Raw genomic sequence first — 24,665 nt, forward strand, 5'->3', positions numbered from 1 at the left:
AAATAAATTGGTAAGAAACCAAGGCTAAAACAACAACAACAACAAAACAACAAAGACGAGGTAGTGTATCACCTATAACTCAGAGAAGAAGGAAGCAGAAAAGGCCTGGATGGTCAGGGCCATATTCCTAGAGCTGGTAACCAGGGGGTGGAACATGGCAGGGTGTGAGACTAGACAGACAAGAGCAGAATCTCTACAGACCAGCCTGCAGCCTTGGGATTGTTGTACCAAGCCGGTAGTTCTCAGGACAACATTTTTAACGTAATTATTTTTTCATTTCAAAACCAAAACTAAACACGGTAAAAAGAGAAAGACAAAAAGAGACAGTAAATACATGCAAAATTGAGAGAATAAATACATGCTAATGAAGAGGTGCATGTGTGTGTGCTAAGTCATTTCAGTCCTGTCTGACTCTGTGTGACCCCATGGACTGTAGCCCTCCAGGTTCCTCTGACCACGGGATTCTCCAGGCAAGAATACTGGAGTGGGTTGCCATGCCCACCTCCAGGGGATCTTCTGGACCCAGGAATCAAACCCACATCTCTTACAACTCCTGCATTGACAGGCAGGTTCTTTACCACTAGTGCCACCTGGGAAGCCCCAATGAAGAGGTCACCAGTGTTAAATTAACATGATGGCATAGAAGTTTCCAGATAACTTTATGAATATATTTGTGTATGTATTTAACATATAGTTATTTTCATAAAAGAATATTCCTATTATATTACGATGAACATTTTCCAGGTTACTTTTAATTACTGAACAGCTGTCAACTATATCAGGATAACATAATTTCTTTATTGTTTTGGTCGCGTGGTGTGGCACATGGGATGTTAATTCCCTGACCAAGGATCAAACCCCTGTTCCCTGAATTGGGAGCTCAGAGTCTTAACCACTGGACCACAGGGAAGTCCCTAACATAATTTCTTTAACTGATACCCTCTTGTAGGATATTTAAAGGTCTTCCTTTCCTTCCTTCCTCTTTCTCTCTCTCTTCCCTTCTATATTCCTTCCTTTTCATTTGCCCATTTGTTTCCTCTTGGCATTCATTGGTAACTCTTTGAAAAATATCGTAATATATGTGTATTTATAAATATGTACATTTAATTCCTGAGGGTAAACTTCTAGAAGGAAATTAGCTCTTCATAGACATAACTTTTTCTAAGACTTTTAAAATTTACTACAGTATATTTTTCTATTTTCTTTGTCTTAAAAGTATTAGGTGCCCCTAATATTTATGGACTTTCATACTATAAATATTAACCTCGTATCTGTCATGTTTGATATATACACTATTTCCAGCTTATTATCTGTATTTTTTTCCCTTTCATTTTGTTTTTGGAGTGTGTACTGGGGGTGGGGCAGGGATGGGGGTTTCTGTTTTATTTTGCCATCCATGCAGAAATTTTAAACCACATAAGCAAAGTGATGAAACTTTTCATTCATGGTTTCCCTTCCACAGTTATATATAAATATTCAACTAAATTTATCCCAGTAATTTTTTAAAATTAATTTTTAATGTGAAGATGCTCTCCTTAAATCCATTTAGATTTTTGCAAATAAAGATATTATATATTTTTAATAATGTTTAAGCAGCTATCTGAATGCAATTTATTAAATAGTAATAATCCATTATTCTCAACTGATTTCAATCCTACTTTTGTCTTATGTGCACTTGGATCTATTTTAGCATTTTCTACTTTCCCCACTGATGTATTTCAGTAACTGTACCACACCATTTTAAATAGTCTAGCTTTAAAGTAAATGTCCCTTAGACTGCAAGGAGATCAAACCAGTCAATCCTAAAGGAAATCAACCCTGAATATTCATGGGAAGGACTGATGCTAAAGCTGAATCTCCAACACTTTGGCCACCTGATACGAAGATCCAACTCATTGGAAAAGACCCTGATGCTGGGAAAGATTGAAGGCAAAAGAACGGGCAGCAGATGAGATGGTTAGATAGCATCACTGACTCACTGGACATAAATTTGAGCAAACTCTGGGAGATAGTGGAGGACAGGGGAGCCTGGCATGCTACAGACCATGGGATTACAAAGAGTCTGATACGACTTAGCAACAACAACAAAAAGTAAAAGTAATTAGTAAAGCAAGTTCCTCTCTATTACTCTTCTACCGGCATCCCTTAGAGATATTGCAGATTTGGTTCCAGACCATTGCAATAAAGCAAACATCTCAATAAAGCAAGTCACACACATTTTTTTGGTTTCCCAATACATATAAAAGCTGTTTACACCATCCTGTAAATAGCATTGTATCTAAAAAAACAATGTATACACCTTAATCTTAAAATACTTTATTGCTGAAAAATGCTAACCATAATTTGAGCCTTCAACAAGTCAATCATTTCTGGGGGTGGAGAGTCTTGCCTTGGTGTTGATGGCTGCTGACTTATGAGGGTGGTGGTTGCCGAAGGTTGGGTGGCTGTGGCAACTTCCTAAAGTAAGACAAGAGTGAAGTCTGCCTCATGGATTGACTCATCCTTTCACAAACAATTTCTCTGTAGCAGGCAATGCTGTTGGATAGCATTTTACCCACAGTAGAACTTCTTTCAAAATTAGAGTCAGTCCTCTCGAACCCTGCTGTTGCTTTATCAACTAGGTTTATGTAATACTGTAAATCCTTTGTTGTCATTTCAACAGTCTTCACAGCATCATCAGTAGATTCCATCTCAAGAAACCTCTTTCTTTGCTCATTTATCAGAAGCAGCTCCTCATCTGTTCAAGTTTTGTCATGAGGTTGCAGCAGTTCAGTCACATCTTCAGGCTCCACTTTGAATTCTATTCATTCTCTTGCTCTTTCCACTACATCTGCAGTTATTTCTTCCACTGGAGTCTTGAACCCCGCAAAGTCATGCGTGGGGAATGAAAGCCACTTCTGATAATGTTGATATTTTGACCTCTCCCCATGAATCACAAACATTCTTAATGGCAAGCAGAATCCCTTCCAGAAGGTTTTCCATTTACTTTGCCCAGATTCATTAGATGGATCACTATATGTGGTAGCTATGTTGTTGTTCAGTCGCTCAGTCGTGTCTGACTCTGCAACTCCATGGACTGCAGCCCGCCAGGCTCCTCTGTTCATGGAATTCTCCAGGCTAAGAATACTTAAGTGGGTCCCCATTTCCTTCTCCAGGGGATCTTCCCGACCCAGGGATCAAACCCGTGTCTCCTGCATTGGCAGGCAGATTCTTTACCACTGAGGCACCAGGGAAGCCTCACGTAGGCAGAGTAGATTTAGCATAATTCTTAAATGCCTTAAGATCTTCAGAATGGTAAATAAGCATTGGCTTCTACTTAAAGTCACCTGCTGCAATAGCCCCTAATAAGAGAGATACTCTGACCTTTCAAACTTTGAAGCCAGGCACTGATTTTTCTTCTCTAGCTATCAAAGTCCTAGATGGCACCTTCTGCCAATAGAAAGCTGTTTCATTTACACTGAAGATCTCTTCTTTAGCATAGCCACCTTCATGAATTATCTTAGCTAGATCTTCCTGATAACTTGCTGCAGCTTCTACATCACTTGCTACAGCTTCTACCTCAGCACGTGCTACTTGACCTTGCAGTGGTTAAAAATCCACCTGCCAATGCAGGGAACATGGGTTGAATCCCTGGTCCCAGAAGATCCCACACATAGCAGAGCAACTAGGCCTGTGTACCACAACCAGTGAGCCTGTGCTCTACAGTCTGTGCTCTGAAACAAGAGTTCCTTTTCCATTTCAATTTCCTCTTTCTATTATTATGAAACGTTCTTATTCCTCTACCCATCCAGACTTTAAGTACGAGTTGAAACAAGTTCTGCTAGAGACTGTGTTCTTTCCTCAACAAGTCTTTCCCAGCCAAGTAAAGAAGAAGATAAATTTGGGGCTGGTCAAATGAGAAGCTGCTTTGTCCAGGGGAGGGGCCAGTAAGTGGCAGAAAATTCAGCCAGCAGCACCTATTCTCTGGGGGCGGGCCTCCCTCAGTGCCACCCTCAGTACCACCCCCACTGCTAACCTTCCACCCCACGTGAGAGTGAGAGCCAAGCCCCACCCCGGCACCTCGCTTAGGGAGCATCTGTCAGTGAAGTTCCCCAGTTGGACTGAGATGGTCCCCTCTTGCCTTCCTGCTGCAGTGGTTCTCAATCTGGAGGCAGGATAAACACCCTCTGCCTGGGCTGACCCCAGACCAATTAAATCAGAAGCTCTGGCAATGGGACCCAGACACTGGAGTTTACAAAATTTCTCAGGTGTTTCCAATTTCCAAGAGAGGTTGTGAACCACCAGCCCCATGGCCCTCTTTTGCTCCAAGTCCTTTGGCAAGAGGCTGGGAGCCTCTGGAAGCTAGCGGGGGAAGTGGGGTGGGGAGTCATGGCTGGGGAGGGGAGGCTGTTCTTCCTCTTCAGGTGGGAAGCTCCTTCCCAGGTGTGACTTCCAGGTAGGTCAGCATTTTAAAATCTGGGCCCCCTGCCTCATTATTTCTAGAATCTTCCTGATGCTTCCAGCATGTAGATGGCTCCTTCCAATGACAGAACCCTATCCCACCCCAAGTTTGTATATTCCTTTTGTCGTAATGACAGGAATTGGGGATTGTTTAGTCGCTCAGTAATGTCCAACTCTTGGCCACCCCATGAACTGTAGCCCACCAGTTTCCTGTCTATAGGATTTCCCAGGCAAGAATACTGGAGCAAGTTGCCATTTCCTTCTCTAAGGGATCTCCCTGGACCAGAGATCAATCCTGTCCCTCTTGCATTGGCAAGTGAATTCTTTACCACTGAGCCACCAGGAAGCAGGAGGATTTAAATAGGGGGCCTGGTTCATGATCTTGAATGTTAACAGAATAACCTTCACTGATTTCAAAGCATTAGGGAATTGTGTGTTTCCAGGCCAGACTTTCCATTTTCCTTTAGAAATACAGCTCAGATCTAGGTGGGCTGGGGGGCTATGGGAGCTGGTCACTGAAATCCTGTAGCAAGTCAACCTGCTGAGTCCAAGTCAATTCTACTAGTGAATAACTGTTCCAGAGTGGTCTATTAAAATGATCAGTATTCTTCTGTCATTTCTTCCACTACCAGTTTTTGACACAGAGGGAGTCAACTGCCAAGCCCCATGATGGTTTTGGGAGGCATTTTCTGGAACACAAAACGCCCATGCTAAAAGGGTCTTTCGTGGTCTTCCACAAGCTTTCTTTTTGAAGAAGAGGCAGTACGTGCCCCTCAGAGGTCACAACAGCCTGGCCCCAGAGCTAATGGCAAAGCCAGAAAGATACCAGGGCTCCGCCTGTGACCGCCTCTCCTGATGTCACCTCCTACATGCTCTATGCCGCTAAGTCTTGCCAAGAAACTTCATAGGCTATCACACTGACTACAGGGCTGTGTGTGTGTGTGTGTGTGTGTGTGTGTGTGTGTATACATATGTTAGGTTGGCCAAAAAATTAGTTTTGGTTTTTCCATAACATCGCATGGAAAGACCCGAATGAACTTTTTGGCCACTCTATTTTTCCTTCCATTCACTTTGTAAGCTACCTGTGATGACTGAAATAAATACTAAATGGCAGACATGCACTTATCCCAGCCCCCGCCTATGCATGCAGACGTGTGCCCTCGCTGCACACACGCTCTGAACCAGTGGAGGGAGAGACACATCCCTCCCGTCTCGCTTCATTTACTCCAGGTGAGGGACCACTGCCACACTTCCCACTTCTGTCTCCTAAGAGCTGGACCTCGACCAGCACTCACATCACACTCCATCAGCAAAGCAACCCCAAACGTGGCGTCTGTCCCAAGACCCAGGAGTGGAGAGCCCCTGGGCAAGAGTTCCCCAACTCCAGTGAGGTGTGAGTGCTGGGTTCTTCCCAGCCTCTCCACTGTCCCCCCACCCCCAACATCCACCCACTGAACACAGTTCTTAACAACAGTGCAGGCACCAGGTAGGTCCACGCCCAGCAGAGCTCGGCCCACTGTTCTGAACTGTACATGCAGCAAGATGATATTGGGAAGTATCATCTGATGCCTTCGTCATGCTGGGTCGTCTTGGCCGTCTGGGGCCCCCAACCCAGAAAGCCATGGCCTTCTGTACTTTAGGGAGAGAGTGGAACCCACACATGAGGGAGCGATGTTTAACTGGTAAGTTCCAAAATAATGCCATTTCAGTTGTGAGATGGTGTGGACGCTGAGGCTTTCGGGCTTTCATGCCTGAGCCTTTTATGAGATTTGAAGCTGGGGTGGGGAGCGACTTCTGGGTTCCAAGGAACCAGAGGTTGAAGAACTCGGAGCACAGAGATTTGTCTTACAAGCGTGGGGAGGGAGGGACTGTTTCTTGCCACCAGAAAAGAGACAAGAGCACCTCCTGGAATCAGGGAAGAGGTGGAAGAAGACAGCAGTTTGAAAAGGCTGAGATGCTTCCTGATCCCACCCTGGGGTGGGGGTCTTGGCCCCACTTCCCACTGGAACTGTAGGAGAAGGTAGGCTTCAAAGAGCTCTAGACTTGGGGGTGCTGAGCACAGTGGAAATGGTGGGTTGTGTAATTAAACAGGCGCTTCCCCTGTGACTCAGTGGTAAAGAATCTGCCTGCAATGCAGGAGATGCAGGTTCGATCCCTGAGTCCAGAAGATCCCTTAGAGGAGGGCATGGCAACCCACTCCAGTATTCTTGCCTGGAGAATCCCCATGGACAAAGGAGCCTGGAAGGATACAATAGAGGAGGGCATGGCAACCCACTCCAGTATTCTTGCCTGGAGAATCCCCATGGACAGAGGAGCCTGGAAGGATACAGTCAACAGGGTCGCAAAGAGTCGGACACAAGTGAAGCCACTGAGCACCCTCACATGTAATTAAACAGAGAGGGTGCCTGAGGGGGTCACCTGGGCCTCATGCACTGTGAACACATCTTCTCAAGACCAGGCAGGAAGTGAGGAAGTGCTGAGGGGGCATCTGGACCAGAGATGGCCTGGGCGTGGGTACACAGGCTCCCAGTGCAGAGGTCCAGTAACCCAAGGGCAAAGCCTTGGGCCCCTGACCCGGGCCCAGACCTGGTGTGATAAGTCTCCTCTGTGGAAGCAGTTAAAACCCTGACAAGCTTCCCCACCCATCACCATGATGTTCCCTAAACACCCCCTGTACCCAGGCAACATCTTGAGGGTACAGAAGGAGGTAGGAGAGAGCCTTGGAGGAAAAACCAATAGCCCTGGCAGGAAATTTTAGCTGAACTGACCAGGTTTAAATCCTGAATCAAGCAAGCAATAAATGGACAGTCTGCACTTTCTATTGGAAGAGACTGAGTTACCTTGAAATGGCCAGATTACGTTTTTTTCCACCATTAGAAGAAATGGAAAAAAGATTAATTTTTTTTTTCTTTTGGCCAACAGTAGAAATGGAAAAAAGATTAAGTTGTTTCCGCCATCGGTCTGAAGGGAGGCTCACGAGCAAGTTTGGTTAAAGAGGAATCGAGTTTGTGCTCGCTCCGTGACAGTGTGTGAACTTTCCCTCTGCACAAAAGACAGGGCAGTGTCACCACAGATGGGACGCTGGAAGTGAAGGCAGAAGAGGTGACATGTTCTCAGTGGGATCTTTTCAAACTGGCCGTGCTTGGCGCAGACCTGTGCAAGGAGCCTGAGCGCCCAGCGCCCAAGGATAAGCTGCACCTCTACCCAGATCTTCCCCGAAGAAAGGAGGGGTCCCACCCAGCACCGCATCTTTGCTGAACACTCACTTCCCTTTCCCCTGGGACCTTCCACCACCACCTCCATGTACAAGCTTTCTTGTGCACGGTACTTGGCACCTGAACCCGCTGAGAATCTGTGCACGTGAGCTCCTGGCAGCCGAAGCCCCAGCCCCGGGCCATCCAGTGAGGAGGCTGCCTCCTCCTGCCCTGGCCGGGGAGCCTGTGTTTATTTTCTCTCACTCCTGAGGCCTGGCTTCACGTAATGTGAGAGCAGAGGTGGGGAAAACACAGTCTCTTCCTTGTTAAGGCACTGAAACAAAGATTATTTTAACAGAGAGAAGGGAGTGTCCCTATTGAATATTTATTATTCAAGCTCTGTTCCACACCATTAGGGAGTAAAAAAAGAGACCCAACCACAAGAATTTTAAGGAAGGTGGTCGGTCAGTCAGTACTGCATCGGCAACATGCAACAGGTCGGGAAATCGTGTTCTCTCTAAAAGAAATTTCACTCCCTTCTGGGCAATAATGTGGACCGGCTTCTGACAATATTTGGTCCCCTCTTGTTTTAACAGAAGGAAGATTCTCTGGAGACTCTTCTCTGACTCCAGCTTTTATCTCTTCAAGTCCCTGCTGCAAAGGGCTACTCACGTGAACAGAACTGCCAGGCACATTTTATTCTGGTAGCCACAGTCCCACAATGAATACCACAGTCCTGGTCAGCTGGAGAGATAGAAGACTAACCCTCAGTTTTCAGTATTTACCATGTGCCAGGAAAACATTCTAAGTGCCTATAAGCAAACTTAATTCTCAGAGGAACCCTTTGATGAGGTACCATTTGTCATTATTGTTGTTCGGTAACTCAGTCGTGTCTGACTCTTTGTGACCCTATGGACTGTAGCCCACCAGGTTCTTCTATGGATTTCCCAGGCAAGAATACTGGAGTGGGTTGCCATTTCCTCCTCCAGGGGATCTTCCCAACCCAGGGGTCGAACCTGCATCTCCCACAATGGCAGGCGGATTCTTTACTGCTGAATCACCTGGGAAGCCTGAGGTACTATTATTTCCCCCAATGTGATGTAGAGAGAAATTGGGGTTCCAAGCACTTAAGCATCAGTGCTGAGATCTGACCTCCATCTAGGTCCAGAGTCTGAGCTCTTGATCACCGTGGCATGCACCCACTCTGAACATCGTTGGATGCTGAGTTTATGCCCACTAGGTTTCTGAGCCAACTGCAGTCAACAGGGTGGTCCATCAGCTGGGTTGGAAAGAGCCATGGGTCCTCAGCAGGGCAGGCTCCTGGAGCTCCCAGGCCTGGGATGCTCTTCGAGTGCTCTCCACCTTAATCCTTCTCTGATCCTAGAAGGTCTGCCCACATCCCACCCACCCTGCCAGTCACTGGAGGGATGCCCTTCTGGGCCTTACTTGCTGTGCAGCTTCAAAGTGAGCAGCTCAGGCTTCAAAAATACCATTAAGTCCCTATACATACGAATGAGTTCCATTCCGAGAGTGCATTTGTAAGTCCAGTCTGTTCGTAAGTCCAACAAAGTTAGCCTAGCTAACCAACTAACTAATCAGCTATATACTGCTGCTTTTACACTTGCTTCTGGACATTCGGGCTTGAAATAAAGACACTGCACTACTGTCCTCTACACAGGACTGTACGGTAAAGTGTGCACAAGCACAGCTCCTTGTGAAGGATGCATGCACGCGACAGTGTATGCCAGACATGAGAAGTAACTTGTGATAGCTCTGATTGGAAATGCGAACATTCACATCTTGGAAAGTTCCCAACTTGAAGGTTCATATATATCAGACTTAGTGTAACAAGCAAAAAAAAAAATGGACATCTATTCTGGGTGGTGGGTTAGACCCCAGCGTAGAGCTGGTGTGCTGGTGTCTCTGCAGCCTGGCCACCTCATGTGCTCCCTCCCTCTCTCTCTGCCACCAGCCAGGACCTGGGAGCCTGTTGTCGAAAATATATTTCTCGCCCTGACTTTGAAGAAGATCAAGGAGGGAGCAGAAGTGGTAAGAGGGGCAGGGAAATCCTTCTCTCCATGACACTAAAAGTCACAGCTCTTTTGATGTCCTTGAACTTGCCGTATTTTCAGATCACCCAAGGAACCCACTGCACTCTTGTCTCCTCTGGTGGCCCTGACTTCAGGGATTTCATTACCTGGAAGCATCTGGTCAGAGCATCACAATCGAAAGGCAAGCGACAACCCCCACTCCTACTTTGTGGTGAGCGGGAAGCGGATGGAGAGAGAAGTAAAATTCATACACCTGCTGTCAACATGCGTGCCTATCAACGTACAAGGTACAGAGTCTACAGAAGCTACTGACCTGAGGAGGGTTCTTTGTCTTTTAGTAAATGCCCCAAACTGCTGTGCCTTTTAGAGATTTTGTTCCTGCTCTTTATAGTGTTTCTCTTGCCTCCCTTGTCATCAGGCTGCGACCTGTCACTTTTTCCTGCCGACAGTGGGCCTTCCCGGAGCAGTCCCCCATGCCTTTCTAATCTGCTCCTTCCAGTCTGCTGTAGGCTGGGAAATCAGATAACCAGTTATGAAACGTTAACAACTGCTGTGTCCTGGGCGCTTACACTATGTAGCAAGTACCGTGTGTGCCCAGTACCTCTTATTTACAGGATCTGATATAATCCTCAGAATAACCCTCTGCAGGTAAGGTGAGAATTCCTATTCTTTTGATGACAGAATTCTGACTGAGAGGGATGGAGCGAAAGCCAGGACTTGGGCCTTCCTCTGAAAGGCAGGTGACACCTGTCCTGGCTGGGTAAGCCTGTTTTCTGCTCACTTCCTGGTCTCAAGTCAGGAATGCAGAGGTGTCTGCATATGACTTCTGCTACCCATGGGGAGAAAGGAAGGTACCTGACAGCAGGTGGAATGGGCAGCCAGTTAGGAAGAGTATGGTCAGCCACCCAGAGACTCACTACACCCATACCATCTAACTAGAGAGTTCATCTCTTAACGGGTTGGGCCCAAAAGGGACTTGGAACTTTCAAGTCTATTTCTGCTTCAGACTCAAACACTGAGTGTGTACCCTGGGCCAGGCACCATCTCTCTTGAATTAGAACCAGCATATCTGGTTCAAGCTCCCTTCAAAAGTTGTCATTTTTTTATTGATCAAAAATCTCAAGCTCTGGCAGCAAACATTTTTTTGAAGCTAACACTTTTGCTTGAGCTGACCCAGATACAGCATTGGTATATAACTCTGATGAATACTACAGAACCCATTTTTGTTCAACATCTGTAAAGGACTATTTTCGTTCATTTGGTAAGACCATATGAGACAGACAGTTTGGATCCCTGGGTTCTAGCTCTGGGTGAGGTCACCTCTGGACCCTGGTTTCCTTACCTGCGAATTTTACGTATAGATCTATGGCTAATGCCATGGACAGAATGTCTGTGTGCCCCCAATATTCAGATGTTGAAGTCCTAATCCCCAAAGTGGTGGTATTAGCAGGTGGGGATGTTGGGGGATGACAAGGTCATGAGGGTAGAGCCCTCGAAAATGGCATTAGTGCCACCAGGGACAGACGACGAGAAGACAGCCATCTGCAAACCAGGAAGGGGTCCCTCACCCGACAACGAGTCTGCCGGCACCTTGATCTTGAACTTCCCAGACTCTGAAACTGTGAGAAATAAATGTTGGTTGTTTTAAGCCACTTGATCTAGTATTTGTTATAGCAGCTTGAGCTAAGACAGTTAAGTCATAAACTAGTGAGTATGGTCTAGTAAAGGTTTATGAATAATCTAGAAATAAGAACTCTGTATTTATCCATAGGAGATGTGATTTGTTAAAATAACTTGTCAGTGGAACTCAAGCTTAATTATTATAATCTATAAAAATAAGCACCTGTAATTTGTTTTTACCTTAATACCAATCCTCTACCACTCACAGATTACAGGAGATGGATTTAATTAGTGATGTTTGTGCCCTCCTCCATTCACTAACAAAGCTTTCCCTTGTGTACCAAGATGACTTGCACAGACTTCTCGGAAGCTGTGGCCCATTATTTAGCAAAGTTTCCTGGGAGGTGAGCCCTCTGCTACAACCGGGTCCAGGGCGTGTGGGTTGCCTTTGCCACTCTGAGTTAAGGGAAAGGAGAAGACGAACAGCGGCCTTAATCAGAGGTGGCTTCCTGGCCACTGGCAGGGGGATCAGTTTGCAGACGGTGTTTTGCTTGGCCGGCTCCTTGCTTTGTACAGTGTGGATTAGTTGCCAGTATTTAAAAATCAGGAGATTGCACATAAATATGTGATTTCTGGCTTCTCTTGGAAAAATCCTAAGGGCTGGCTATCCTTGGTCCACATTCTCGGGCAACAAGCGGCTGCAGTTTGGACAGGGTGAGCATTTACTCTATCCGCTACAGACTCCTCTGCCTGCGGTGCTCCTGACTTGGAGGTCTGCAGTCAGACATCACTGGCCTCGCTGTTTTCTCGTTGTTGTTGTTGTTTAGTTGCTTAGTGGCATCTGACTCTTTGTGACCCCATGGACTGTAGCCCACCAGGCTCCTCTTTTTCCCAGGCAAGAATACTGGAGTGGGTTGCCATTCCCTTCTCCAGAGGATCTTCCTGACCCAGGGATCGAACCCATGTCTCCTGTTGTTGGCAGGCAAATCCTTTACCACTGAGCCACCTGGGAAGACTTTCCCACAATCTGGCATCAGGATTTGCACCTGAGGCCACACCCACTCAACAACTCCAGAGGGGGTGTCACCCACGTGGATTCCAACACAAGGCCCACTGGAACTGTGCTTCATGGCCACTCTGTTTGTAATCCTTGGAGACTGACTTCACTTGACTATTTTTTTTAAAACATAAGTACATAAATGAATATTTAGATAACATTATTTTAAGTTTTAGCTTAAAGACCAAGCATATCATTGTAGAATATACGCTAAGATTTTAAAATATGATCTGAGATAATAGAACCATTTCAGCCAAGGAGTATTAAAATTTTGACAACTAAATTGGAAATTATGTCCAACAGGCTTTTCAAAACCTCTTTTTACAGACTATTTAGCAGAGTTACAGGAAACCATCCCCTGCAGCAAGAAAACTTTTCCCTCTGAAGCTTTCTTGAGATAAAGAATAAAAAAAGGACCCTTCCCCCTTTCTCACATCAATGCCTATTGATCAAGAATAATAATCAGAGCTCACACTTTAATTTTTAATAGTATTTTTTAAAATACAGAAAATATAAAAATGTTCAGTCTGTGCACTTTGCAAATTTGTAAGAATGCTGAGTACTCATAAAAGATAAATTTTGAAGCCACAGAATTTAGAGCTGGAAAATAAACCTGGAATGTATTGAGTCCAATCACTTCATTTAGGAACAAGTATAAATCAGTCCAGAGATGTTAAGAAACTCTCCCAAAGTCACACAGCAAATAAGTGCCAGAATTCTGAATTCCAACAAGAGACTCCCATTTTTTGCTTATATCTCTGTCTATAACTCCGACTCTGAACTACTACTGATAATATACAGACATGGAGACTGCAGACAGGCTGATGGCAAGGGAAAAAAAGACCAAGGAAAGAGTGGGAAGGACAAGAGAGAAAGAGTAAAAAAGGACCTGCTGACCAAGCAATCACCGTTGTCACTGCTGTGTGAAATTTTAATTTCCTCTTTGGAAATTCGGGTTAAAAATACATCCATTTCTATTTGCAGAGTGCTCGTCTTCTTTAAGTTTCACACTTCACACTTTACTTCTGAATAAATGTTTATTTTCTAATGTAATCCTAGAGATTTCACTCCAATGAGGGGAAGGACTTAAGCCCTAGACATTACATCCGAGCCCCCTAAGAAGTGTCAAGGAATTTATAAAAAGTCTCTTTATACCCAAAGGGAGTTAGAATGTCTTAATATACATCATTTGAGAGATTTATTTCACCTCGCTCTGAAATGCCTGGAGCACATGTTTGAAACCCACACTTGTTCACTCATCTTTGCCTTCCACATTAACGTCAGTCTCAGTTTGGTCCATATTAACCCTCAGTTGTGATTAGACAAAGTGGCGCCCTCTTTAAGAACCGCAGTGCAAAAGAAAACCTCCTTAGGGACTTCCCTGGTGGCACAGTGGATAAGAACCCACCTGCCAGTGCAGGGGACACAGGTTCAATCCCTGATCCAGGAAGATCCCACATGCCCGCCGGGCAACTAAGCCCATGCACCACGCCTACTGAGCCTGTGCTCTAGAGCCCAGGAGCCGCAACTACTGAAGCCCTCACACCTAGCGCCCATGCTCCGCAACAAGAGAAGCCATCGCAATGAAAAGTCCACGTGCCGCAACTAAAGAAAGCCCGCTTGCAGCAATGAAGATCCAGCACAGCCAAAAATAAAAACATAAATAAAATTAGAAAAGAGAAGGCCTTCATAAATAAGTGAGTTGATTAAAAAATGTACAATGGCCTCTGTTCTCTAGTCTTTACATTTAGAATTCAGCAAGTGACGACTTACCCAAGGTAGGGAAGATGCCTAAGCATAGGTCGCAAGTTCCTTTACTATTTTCCTGAAAACCAAGGGTTTTCTGGGAACGACCCAGGCACACATTTTAGCGCGAAGACTTTTCTTGGCCTCCCTTTCTCTTTGGGGACAAAGAGGCAGCATACTCCGATGAAGCCTCATGACCCCACACTCAGGGGCTTGGACAGGCAGCGGTTTCTCCTCGCCAGAGCCTAAACTTGGATTTTGTCTGCAATCCATCATTTCAAGATGTGATTTCCACCACCACCCCCCTCTCCCTTTTTTGGCTCACTTTATTCATTCTCTTAAGTACCTAGAAACCATATTATCAAAGATTCCATCTTAGTCCCACCATGGATTCAGCCTAATTGATCTACGTCCTTTCATCTTCCCCCACCTCTGTTTTTTTTTTTTTCTTTAGAAAGAAGAAATGATGAAGAAAATGTTCTTGGAATTCATTTCTGGCAGAGTCCTAGGAGCTTTGCTTTAAATTGTTAGTGAAATGCTTGACATTTTTCCTTTACTTTATAAACATTATGTGCAAATCATTCAGAATCCTAATGGAAAGTAATTTCCCATTAATGCCGGCTATAAAATGCCATTTTCTTTTGAAACTGTGCCTTAGAAACAAACAGTACGGGACGCCTTCACACTCGCAAATTCTACCCACGAATCAACGAGGAAGCCCAGGGCTGGGGATGGGGACTAAAGTAGAGGCAGATGTTACACGGTGGCGTGGCATGCAGTGTGCTATAATGGAGAATCCAGTTGTGGATACTGAGCCTTCCTAAAAGCCATCTTCTACACATCTGTGATCTCTGGCTGACCATCACCCAGCTAACAACTTAATCTGCCTGGGGACTGAGCTACTGGCCAAGAAGGAGGGGACAGAGTACTACACACACAGTCTGGATGAGGAGGCCAAGGAACGGACTGTCCTATCACCGCTTTCTTCTTCCAAGTCAGATGCGTACAACAGACTCCCTTTGCAACCACTTGCTGGCCCGATTCCCTCCGATCAAGAATCTTGGAAAGAAATCTTTCCTGATGCTCTTGAACGTTTGCTGACATTCCCCAGTATTATTTCTTAACAAGATAAAATGAAAAATCTGTAAGATATAGAACTACCATATGACTCAGCAACCACACTCATGGGCATATACCCAGAAAGAACCATAATCCCAAAAGACACATGCACCCCAGTGTTCACTGAAGCACTATTTACAATAGCCAGGACATGGAAGCAACCTGGATGTCCATGAACAGATGAATAGATAAAGAAGTTGGAGTATGTATAGACAATGGAATATCACTTGGCCATAAAAAGGAAGGAAACTGTGCCATTTGCAGAGACACGGATGGACCCAGCGAATGTCATACAGAGTGAAGTAAGTCAGAAAAAGAGAAGAACAGATATTGTATATTAATGCATATATGTGGAATTTAGAAAAATGTTAGAGATGAACCTATTTGCAAAGCAGAAATAGAGACACATAGAGAACAATGTACAGACACCAAGGGAGGAAGGCAGGAGTGGGATGAATTGGGTATACACACTACTATGCAATGGCACCCCACTCAGTACTCTTGCCTGGAAAATCCCATGGACGGAGGAGCCTGGTGGGCTGCAGTCCATGGGGTCGCTAAGAGTCGGACACGACTGAGCAACTTCACTTTCACTTTTCACTTTCATGCACTGGAGAAGGAAATGGCAACCCACTCCAGTGTTCTTGCCTGGAGAATCCCAGGGGGACGGGGAGCCTGGTGGGCTGCCATCTATGGGGTCGCACAGAGTCGGACACGACTGATGGGACTTAGCAGCTTAGCAGCATGTATAAAATAGATAATTAATGAGAACATACTGTATGGCACTGGGAACTCTACTTAATATTCTGTGGTGACCTAAATGGGAAGGAAATCTAAAAAAAGGTAGAGGGGAGACATTTGTAAACGTGTGGTTGATCCACTTTGCTGTACAAGAGAAACTAACACAACATTGTAAAAACAACTCTACTCAGTTGTGTCCAACTCTTTGTGACCCCATAGACTGTAGCCTCTGTCCATGGGATTTCCCAGGCAAGAATACTGGAGTGGGTTGCTATTCCCTTCTCCAGGGGATCTTCCTGACCCAGGGATCGAACTTGCATCTCCAGTGTCTCCTGCATTGATAGATGAATTCTTTACCACTGAGCCATCTGGGAAGCCCTTCTGGGGTCCTAGGGTCTGCTGATTCCAATTCATTCAGATATAATACAGGGAGGAAGGCAGGCTGGGGTTGGACTTGCTTTCAACGTATTTAGTTATATTTATAACCAGCTTCTTTCTAACAGAAATTTTGAAATGGCTCACAATAACATATGTATTCAGAAGAGAGGTTTCACAGACCAGAAAGAGAAAAGTAAAGCCATAAAAAGTAAGGAAACAATGTATTTTCATACAAACAATAGAACTTGTGAGTAAAGGAGGGAGCGGACTACTAAAAATGGTATCAGAGGGACTTCCTGTTGGTCCAGTGGTTAAGAATCCACCCGCCAATGCAGGGGACACAGGTTCCATCCCTGGTCCTGAAGATCTCACACGCTGCTAGGTAACTAAGCCTGCACAGCACAACTGCCAAAGTCCATGTGCCTAGAGTCTGTGCTCTGCAATAAGAGACGCCGCTGCAATGAGGAGCCTGCACACCACAACTAGAGAGTAGCCCCTGACTGCAACTAGAGAAAGCCTGCGCATAGCAACAAAGACCCAGCGAAGCCAAAACTAAATAAAGACATTTTTTCAAAAATTATACTGGAGCAACAGACATATGCTGGGACTGTCCCAAGCAAACTAGGATGCATGGTCACCCTCATCAAAGGGGAGGATGTGCACATGGACCAGCTCTGGCCATTTTATAATGATTGCTGTGCTTGAACTTTGCATCTGGCACTAAGCTTCCTGGGGGTGGGGAGAACAGGGAATACAGTGGGTACACAGTTTTCTTTAAAGAAGGAAGTATACCTATTCTTCAAAAGTCACAACTTTTCCATTATTAAATACATGCTTGTTTATTCAAATACACTTATTGAAATACAATTTAAAGAATATCTTTTTAAAAAGGAAAATATTGCCCAGAATCCTACCATTTAGCCTGGCCTACACGCACAAATTGATTTACAAGGTTGTAATCACAGAACACTGATAACTCTGTGTCTTTCTTTTCAACTTCATATCAAACCACAAACATTCGAATGTTTCGACATAATTTCCATGTCAGTGAGTTTGAAAAGCTGCACAATATCCCATTTGATATACCATCATCTACTTAACCATTATCCTAATGTTGACAAATATATATAAATAAATATTGGTCATTAGACTGTTCCCATTTATAACTTGTTCTTCCTCTGTATAGTGCTGTAATAGGTACAGGAATATGCTTTTGCTTAAATTATTTCTTTAGGATACATTTCCAGGAATGAAGCCACTGAGAGTAAGCAAACATTTTTATTAATTTTGATGGATATTGTTGAGTTGATTTCCCAATGAGTCACCCCAGGGTTGGCAAACTCTGGCCTGTGGGCCAAGTAACATCTGAATGGAATACAGCCATGCTCATCCATTTCCATACTGTCTGTGGCTGCCTTCACATCAGAACAGAGTTGAGAGGTTGCAACCAAGACCAAATAACTGACAAAGTGTAAACTTTTTATGACCTGTCCCTCTACAAAAAGAGCCTGCCGACTCCTAGGTTATCCTTAATGTACGTTCCCATACCATCCTGCATGAGGTACCACGTTCTAATGGAAATGAACTGTGTGGGGCCTGATGTGTTCTTCCACAACATATGTGTAGGAGATAGATGTGTGTGGTAGAAACTGCAAGCTGGCCACCAACACTCTCTCGCTCCTCTTCACGGTGGTATAGTGGTGGGATGTGGCTCTCCAGCTAAACCCACTCCCCCAGCCTCTGCAGCTAGTTGTGGCCCTGTGACTAGGTCCATCCCAGGGGGATGGGAGTGGAAGTAACATCAACCACCTTTGGTTTACTTCCCTAAAAGGCAACCTCCAGACCTGGACTTCCAGTCTTAATTTCTATCTCATTTGAACCATTGCTTTCTTGAGTCTCTGCACAACAGTAACTATTCTTACCCTAACTCATGCAAAAACTGGTACCAGAAGTGGGATGTTGTCATGATAAGAGCTAAACTTAGTGGCCAAGCCGTGATGAAGAAGAAACAGATATAACTGGCATGAAAGTCGGCGATCCTAGTTAGGGTGTGGAAAAACACTTGGTAAAACTTTTGCCTGTGGTAACTTTCAAAGCATCCCGCATATCAGGAGCCTAAAGGAAGAAATTGGGGAAAACAGAATGTGACTGGATGGTAACTGCTCCTTGGTACATCTAGCTACTTATTGTAAGAAAGGGAAGAATTGCCCGGTTTGCAAGCAAAAAGGGAAGAGACGAGAATCAGAGATTGGGTCCCAGAGCATTAGATAAGCTTCTGTACCACCAAAGAACGGACGATGGGCAGGCTGTGCTCCAAGTCATTCTCAGAGACTTCTGTAAACTGAATGAATGGACCTCATTCCACAGCAAAGATTTATCTAAAGGTATTGCCTTCCCACTTATCTGCTATTCCAGATGGCCTCAAGGTAGCCTCCATAAGTTAAGAAAGGTTAGCTGGGACTTCCCTGGTGGTCCAACGGTTAAGAATCTGCCTTGCAACACAGAGGACACAGGTTCGTTCCCTGGTCAGGGAACTAAGATCCCACGTGCTACAGGACAACTAAGCCCACACGCCTCAACTAGAGAGTCTATGGGCCACAATGAAGAGCCTGCATGATGCAAAGAAGATTCTACATGCCACAGCTAAGACCCAAGACAGCCAAATATAGAAATATTTAGAAAAGGAAAGGAAAGGTTAGGCAAGAAAGGAAAGAAGTAAGGCGGTCTCTTAAGAGCTATATCTAAGAAAGAAACTTGGATGTGATTACTGGCACATGGGAGTGCTTGGGAGACACAGATCAGAAGCTATTACATTTTTGGAGGCCTTGAATTGGGAAAAGGAAGTGCTGGTCTAACCTGAAAACATCTGCATCTATTGAACCTTGAAGAACCCTCAAGACACCTAAGCAGCAATAAGCACAACTGTCAGAGGAAGCGGCTTTCCAAAGGCCACTTCAGATATGAAGATGTGGAAGCTATGAAAGACATCTGAGAAGATAAATCTAGGGACCTGCAGGATAAAGGACAAGAGCTAGGCTTCTCACCTTCCAGGGAGTAGAACCAGGGTCTAATCTTCTCTCATTGACTCAATAGCGGGTCCTGCAGAATCCATCATTTCTTTGGACAAGTGTGTGCATGCTCAGTCACTAAGTCATGTCCGACTCTTTGTGACCCCATGGACTGTAGCCCTCCAGGCTCTTCAGTCCATGGGGATTCTCCAGGCAAGAATACTGGAGTGGGTTGTCATTTCCTTCTCCAGGGGATCTTCCAAACCCAGGGATCAAACCCATGTCTCCTGCATTAGCAGGTGGTTCTTTACCACTGAGCCACCAGGGAATCCCAGCCAATCACTAAAGATTATAAAATAGGTATGTCTTCCAAGGGGGAAGAAGCAGGATGGGAAGAATTAGGAGATAGGGATTGATACATATACACTATTGATACTATGTATAAAATAGATAACTAATAAGAACATACCGTATAGCAAAGGGAACTCTAATTCACTGTGGTGACCTGAATGGGAAGAAAGTTCAAAAGGGAGGGGATGTATGTATATGTATGGCTGATTCACTTTGCTGTGCCGTAGAAACTAATACAACATTGTAAAGCAACTATACTTCAGTAAAATCAATTTTAAAAATTAGAAAATAAAATAGGTGTGTCTTTAATTCCAAATAATGTTGGAAAACAAGAAGGACCATAAATTATGAAAACTATAAGGAATATCTGAAAGATGGAAATCAAGCAGCTGGAGAAAATGAAGCTCAAAATGGTCCCCAAAGAGAGATGCAACAAAAGTGGGTTTGGAGGGTGCCCCAAACTCAGAGTAAGTAGTTCTGGGAGCTGGAAGACTAGTTGGCATTCTGGGCAAAGAGCGGCCTGATGACTCCTCCCACCCTGGCCTTGTACCAAGTACCCAGGAGACCAGGCGTCTGCCTCCAGGAGGAGTACTGAGTGCAGGGACCTGAAATGGTGCCAGGCAGCCCAGAAAACTAGAAACCACTGTACCTCACTCAGCAAAGCACCCGTAATCCCTCAGAACCACGGGAAGTGGGCAGCAGTAACAGACACAGCACCACAGGCAAATTGACATGGAATCTCAAATGAGAAGTTGCACACAGAGCAAAGAATTGTTTTTTATCCATTAGTACTTGGCAAAAATTGAAGTCTAATGACACAGGCAAGGGGAAGCAGGTATTGCTATATTAATAGTAGTGTACCTGTTTTAGCAGGTAATTTGGCAGTATCAATGGTCTCTTAAATGCATTCACTCTAACTCAGCAATTTCATTTCCAAGAAGGACTTGCCCATCAGCATGTAGAGGCAGATAAAGGACATTCCTTTTAGAAAATAACTGGAAGCAACTTTAATGTCTATTAATAGGGGAAATGGTATATATAATGGAAAACTATGAATCCATTAAAAAATAATAGGATAACACATATAAAATGGAATATTACTCAGCCATAAAACTTAGTACAGCCACTATGGAGAACAGTGTGGAGATTCCTTAAAAAACTGGAAATAGAACTGCCTTATGATCCAGCAATCCCACTGCTGGGCATACACACCAAGGAAACCAGAAGGGAAAAAGACACGTGTACCCCAATGTTCATCACAGCACTGTTTATAATAGCCAGGACATGTAAGCAACCTAGATGTCCATCAGCAGATGAATGGATAAGAAAGCTATGGTACATATACACAATGGAGTATTACTCAGCCATTAAAAAGAATACATTTGAATCAGTTCTAATGAGGTGGATGAAACTGGAGCCTGTTATACAGAGTGAAGTAAGCCAGAAGGAAAAACACCAATACAGTACACTAACGCATATATATGGAATTTAGAAAGATGGTAACAATAACCCTGTGTACGAGACAGCAGAAGAGACACTGATGTATAGAACAGTCTTATGGACTCTGTGGAGAGGGAGAGGGTGGGAAGATTTGGGAGAATGGCATTGAAACATGTAAAATATCACGTAAGAAACGAGTTGCCAGTCCAGGTTCGATGCACGATACTGGATGCTTGGGGCTAGTGCACTGGGACGACCCAGAGGGATGGTATGGGGAGGGAGGAGGGTTCAGGATGGGGAACACATGTATACCTGTGGCAGATTCATTTTGATATTTGGCAAAACTAATACAATTATGTAAAGTTTAAAAATAAAATAAAATTAAAAAAATAAATAAAATGGAATATTACTCAGCCATAAAAAGAACAAAATAATGGCATTTGCAGCAACATGGACGGACCTAGATTGTCATACTCAGTGAAGTAAGTCAGACAGAGAAAGACAAAGTCAGACATATATATATGTGTGTGTGATATAAGTAATATCACTTACATGTGGATTCTAGAAATATGGTAGAAATGAACTTATTTACAAAATAGAAGTAGAATCACAGACATAGAAAACAAACTTGTGGTTACCAGGGAAGAAGGGGAAGGAGGGCTTAACTGGGAGATTGGCATTGACATATACACACTACTATGTGGCTCACAACAAACTGTGGAAAATGCTGAAAGACATGGGAATCCCAGACCACCTGACCTGCCTCTTGAGAAATCTGTATGCAGGTCAGGAAGCAACAGTTAGAACTGGACATGGAACAACAGACTGGTTCCAGATAGGAAAAGGAGTACGTCAAGGCTGTATATTGTCACCCTGCTTATTTAACTTATACACAGAGTACATCATGAGAAACGCTGGACTGGAAGAAACACAAGCTGGAATCAAGATTGCCAGGAGAAATATCAATAACCTCATATGCAGATGACACCACCCTTATGGCAAAAAGTGAAGAAGAACAAAAAACCCTCTTGATGAAAGTGAAAGTGGAGAGTGAAAAAGTTGGCTTAAAGCTCAACATTCAGAAAATGAAGATCATGGCATCTGGTCCCATCACTTCATGGGAAATAGATGGGGAAACAGTGGAAACAGTGTTAAGACTTTATTTTGGGGGGCTCCAAAATCACTGCAGATGGTGACTGCAGCCATGAAATTAAAAGACACTTACTCCTTGGAAGGAAAGTTATGTCCAACCTAGATAGCACATTCAAAAGCACAGACATTACTTTGTCAACAAAGGTCCATCTAGTCAAGGCTATGGTTTTTCCTGTGGTCATGTATGGATGTGAGAGTTGGACTGTGAAGAAAGCTGAGCGCCGAAGAATTGATGCTTTTGAACTGTGGTGTTGGAGAAGATTCTTGAGAGTCCCTTGGACTGCAAGGAGATCCATCCAGTCCATTCTGAAGGAGATCAGCCCTGGGATTTCTTTGGAAGGAATGATGCTAAAGCTGAAACTCCAGTACTTTGGCCACCTCATGCGAAGTGTTGACTCATTGGAAAAGACTCTGATGCTGGGAGGGATTGGGGGCAGGAGGAGAAGGGGACGACAGAGGATGAGATGGCTGGATGGCATCACCGACTTGATGGACGTGAGTCTGAGTGAACTCTGGGAGTTGGTGATGGACAGGGAGGCCTGGCGTGCTGCGATTCATGGGGTCGCAAAGAGTCGGACACGACTGAGCGACTGAACTGAACTGAACTGATATATAAAATAGATAACTAATAAGGACCTATTGTATAGCACAGGGATCTCTACTCAACAATCTGTAATGACCCATATGGGAAAAGAATCTAAAAAAAGAGTGAATGCATGCATATGTATAACTGATTCACTTTGCTGTACACCTAAAACTAACACATTTTAAATCAACTATACTGCAATAAAATTAAAAAAAAATAGTGGGATAGATCCATATGCATGATGTGGGAATAACGCCAAGAAACAATGGTACATTTACAAAACCTAAGCATAGCACAATACCGCTAGTACAAGATCTTGTATTTGAAAACTAGTGAAGGGTTTAAAGCAGTAAGTATACAGTATATCTATGCACATAAATAGATATGACAGTGTTCATACCAAATTTTTAACACTGGCAACATCTAGGAAGGGGCCTGGGGTAGAGTGGGTGATCACAACAAACTAAAGTATGACTTACACCACTTGAATGTTATTTTTCTCAGTTCAACCATTTTCTTTAGGCATATATTTGTGCCATTTGTCTAATTAAAAAATAATGGTGCAACACTTATGATGGTGCCTACCACATAGCAGATGCTCAGCCAATGCTGATTCAAATTTTTTTTTTAATTAGGAAAATATTTTACAAAAGTTAAAAATTTAAATGTAGAGGATAATGCAGCATGATGTTTCTATGGCCAAGGTTTGACACACGAGAAGGCCGTAAGTATAGATCTGATAGACAGTGCCTGATGAACTATGGATAGAGGTTCATGACATTGTACAGAAGACAGAGATCAAGACCATCCCCAAGAAAAAAAAAAAAAAAACCAAAATGGCTGTCTGAGAAGCCCTTACAAATAGATGTGAACAGAGGAGAAGTGAAAAGCAAAGGAGAAAAGGAAAGATATACCCATTTGAATGCAGAGTTCCAAAGAATAGCAAGGAGAGAAAAGAAAGCCTTCCTTAGCGATCAATGCAAAGAAATAGAAGAAAACAATAGAATGGGAAAGGCTAGAGATCTCTTCAAGAAAATTAGAGATACCAAGGGAACATTTCATGCAAAAATGGACTTAATAAAGGACAGAAATGGTATGGACCTAACAGAAGCAGAAGATATTAAGAAGAGGTGGCAAGAATACACACAAGAACTATATAAAACAGATCTTCACGACCCAGATAATCATGATTGTGTGATCACTCACCTTGGGCCAGACATCCTGGAATGTGAAGTCAAGTGGGCCTTAGGAAGCAACACTACGAACAAAGCTAGGGAGGTGATGGAATTCCAGTTGAGCTATTTCAAATCCTAAAAGATGATGCCGTGAAAGTGCTGCACTCAATATGCCAGCAAATTTGGAAAACTCAGCAGTGGCCACAGGACTGGAAAAGGTTAGTTTTCATTCCAATCCCAAAGAAAGGCAATGCCAAAGAATGCTCAAACGACCACACAATTGCAGTCATTTCACACGCTAGTAAAGTAATGCTCAAAATTCTCCAAGCCAGGCTTCAGCAATACGTGAACCGTGAACTTCCTGATGTTCAAGCTGGTTTTAGAAAAGGCAGAGGAACCAGAGATCAAATTGCCAACATCCGCTGATCATCGAAAAAGCAAGAGAGTTCCAGAAAAACATCTATTTCTGCTTTACTGAGTATGCCAAAGCCTTTGACTGTGTGGATCACAATAAACTGTGGAAAATTCTTCAAGAGATGGGAATACCAGACTACCTGATCTGCCTCTTGAGAAACCTGTATGCAGGTCAGGAAGCAATAGTTAGAAC

General features: G+C 44.0%; 1 protein-coding gene across 13 annotated transcripts in view; it reads right to left on the minus strand.

Annotated features, from left to right (window-relative positions):
* Positions 1-24,665, minus strand: part of SH3GL3 (SH3 domain containing GRB2 like 3, endophilin A3) — a 118,370-nt gene that overhangs the window by 12,144 nt on the left and 81,561 nt on the right. For 4 of the 13 annotated variants that reach the window (XM_070358391.1, XM_070358394.1, XM_070358389.1 and 1 more), the window contains one exon: positions 8,307-8,378. The exons of 4 other annotated variants lie outside the window; for them this stretch is intronic. In XM_070358391.1, the coding sequence (XP_070214492.1) occupies positions 8,307-8,378 (72 nt within the window). Of the gene's footprint in view, positions 1-8,306; positions 8,379-9,085; positions 10,196-11,253; positions 11,305-24,665 lie in introns of those variants that run through there. 5 more of the 13 variants (XM_070358388.1, XM_070358397.1, XM_070358390.1 and 2 more) reach the window with 4 other exon arrangements.

This window comes from Bos mutus, chromosome 21, assembly GCF_027580195.1.
Source record: "Bos mutus isolate GX-2022 chromosome 21, NWIPB_WYAK_1.1, whole genome shotgun sequence".
Lineage (NCBI taxonomy): Eukaryota > Metazoa > Chordata > Mammalia > Artiodactyla > Bovidae > Bos > Bos mutus.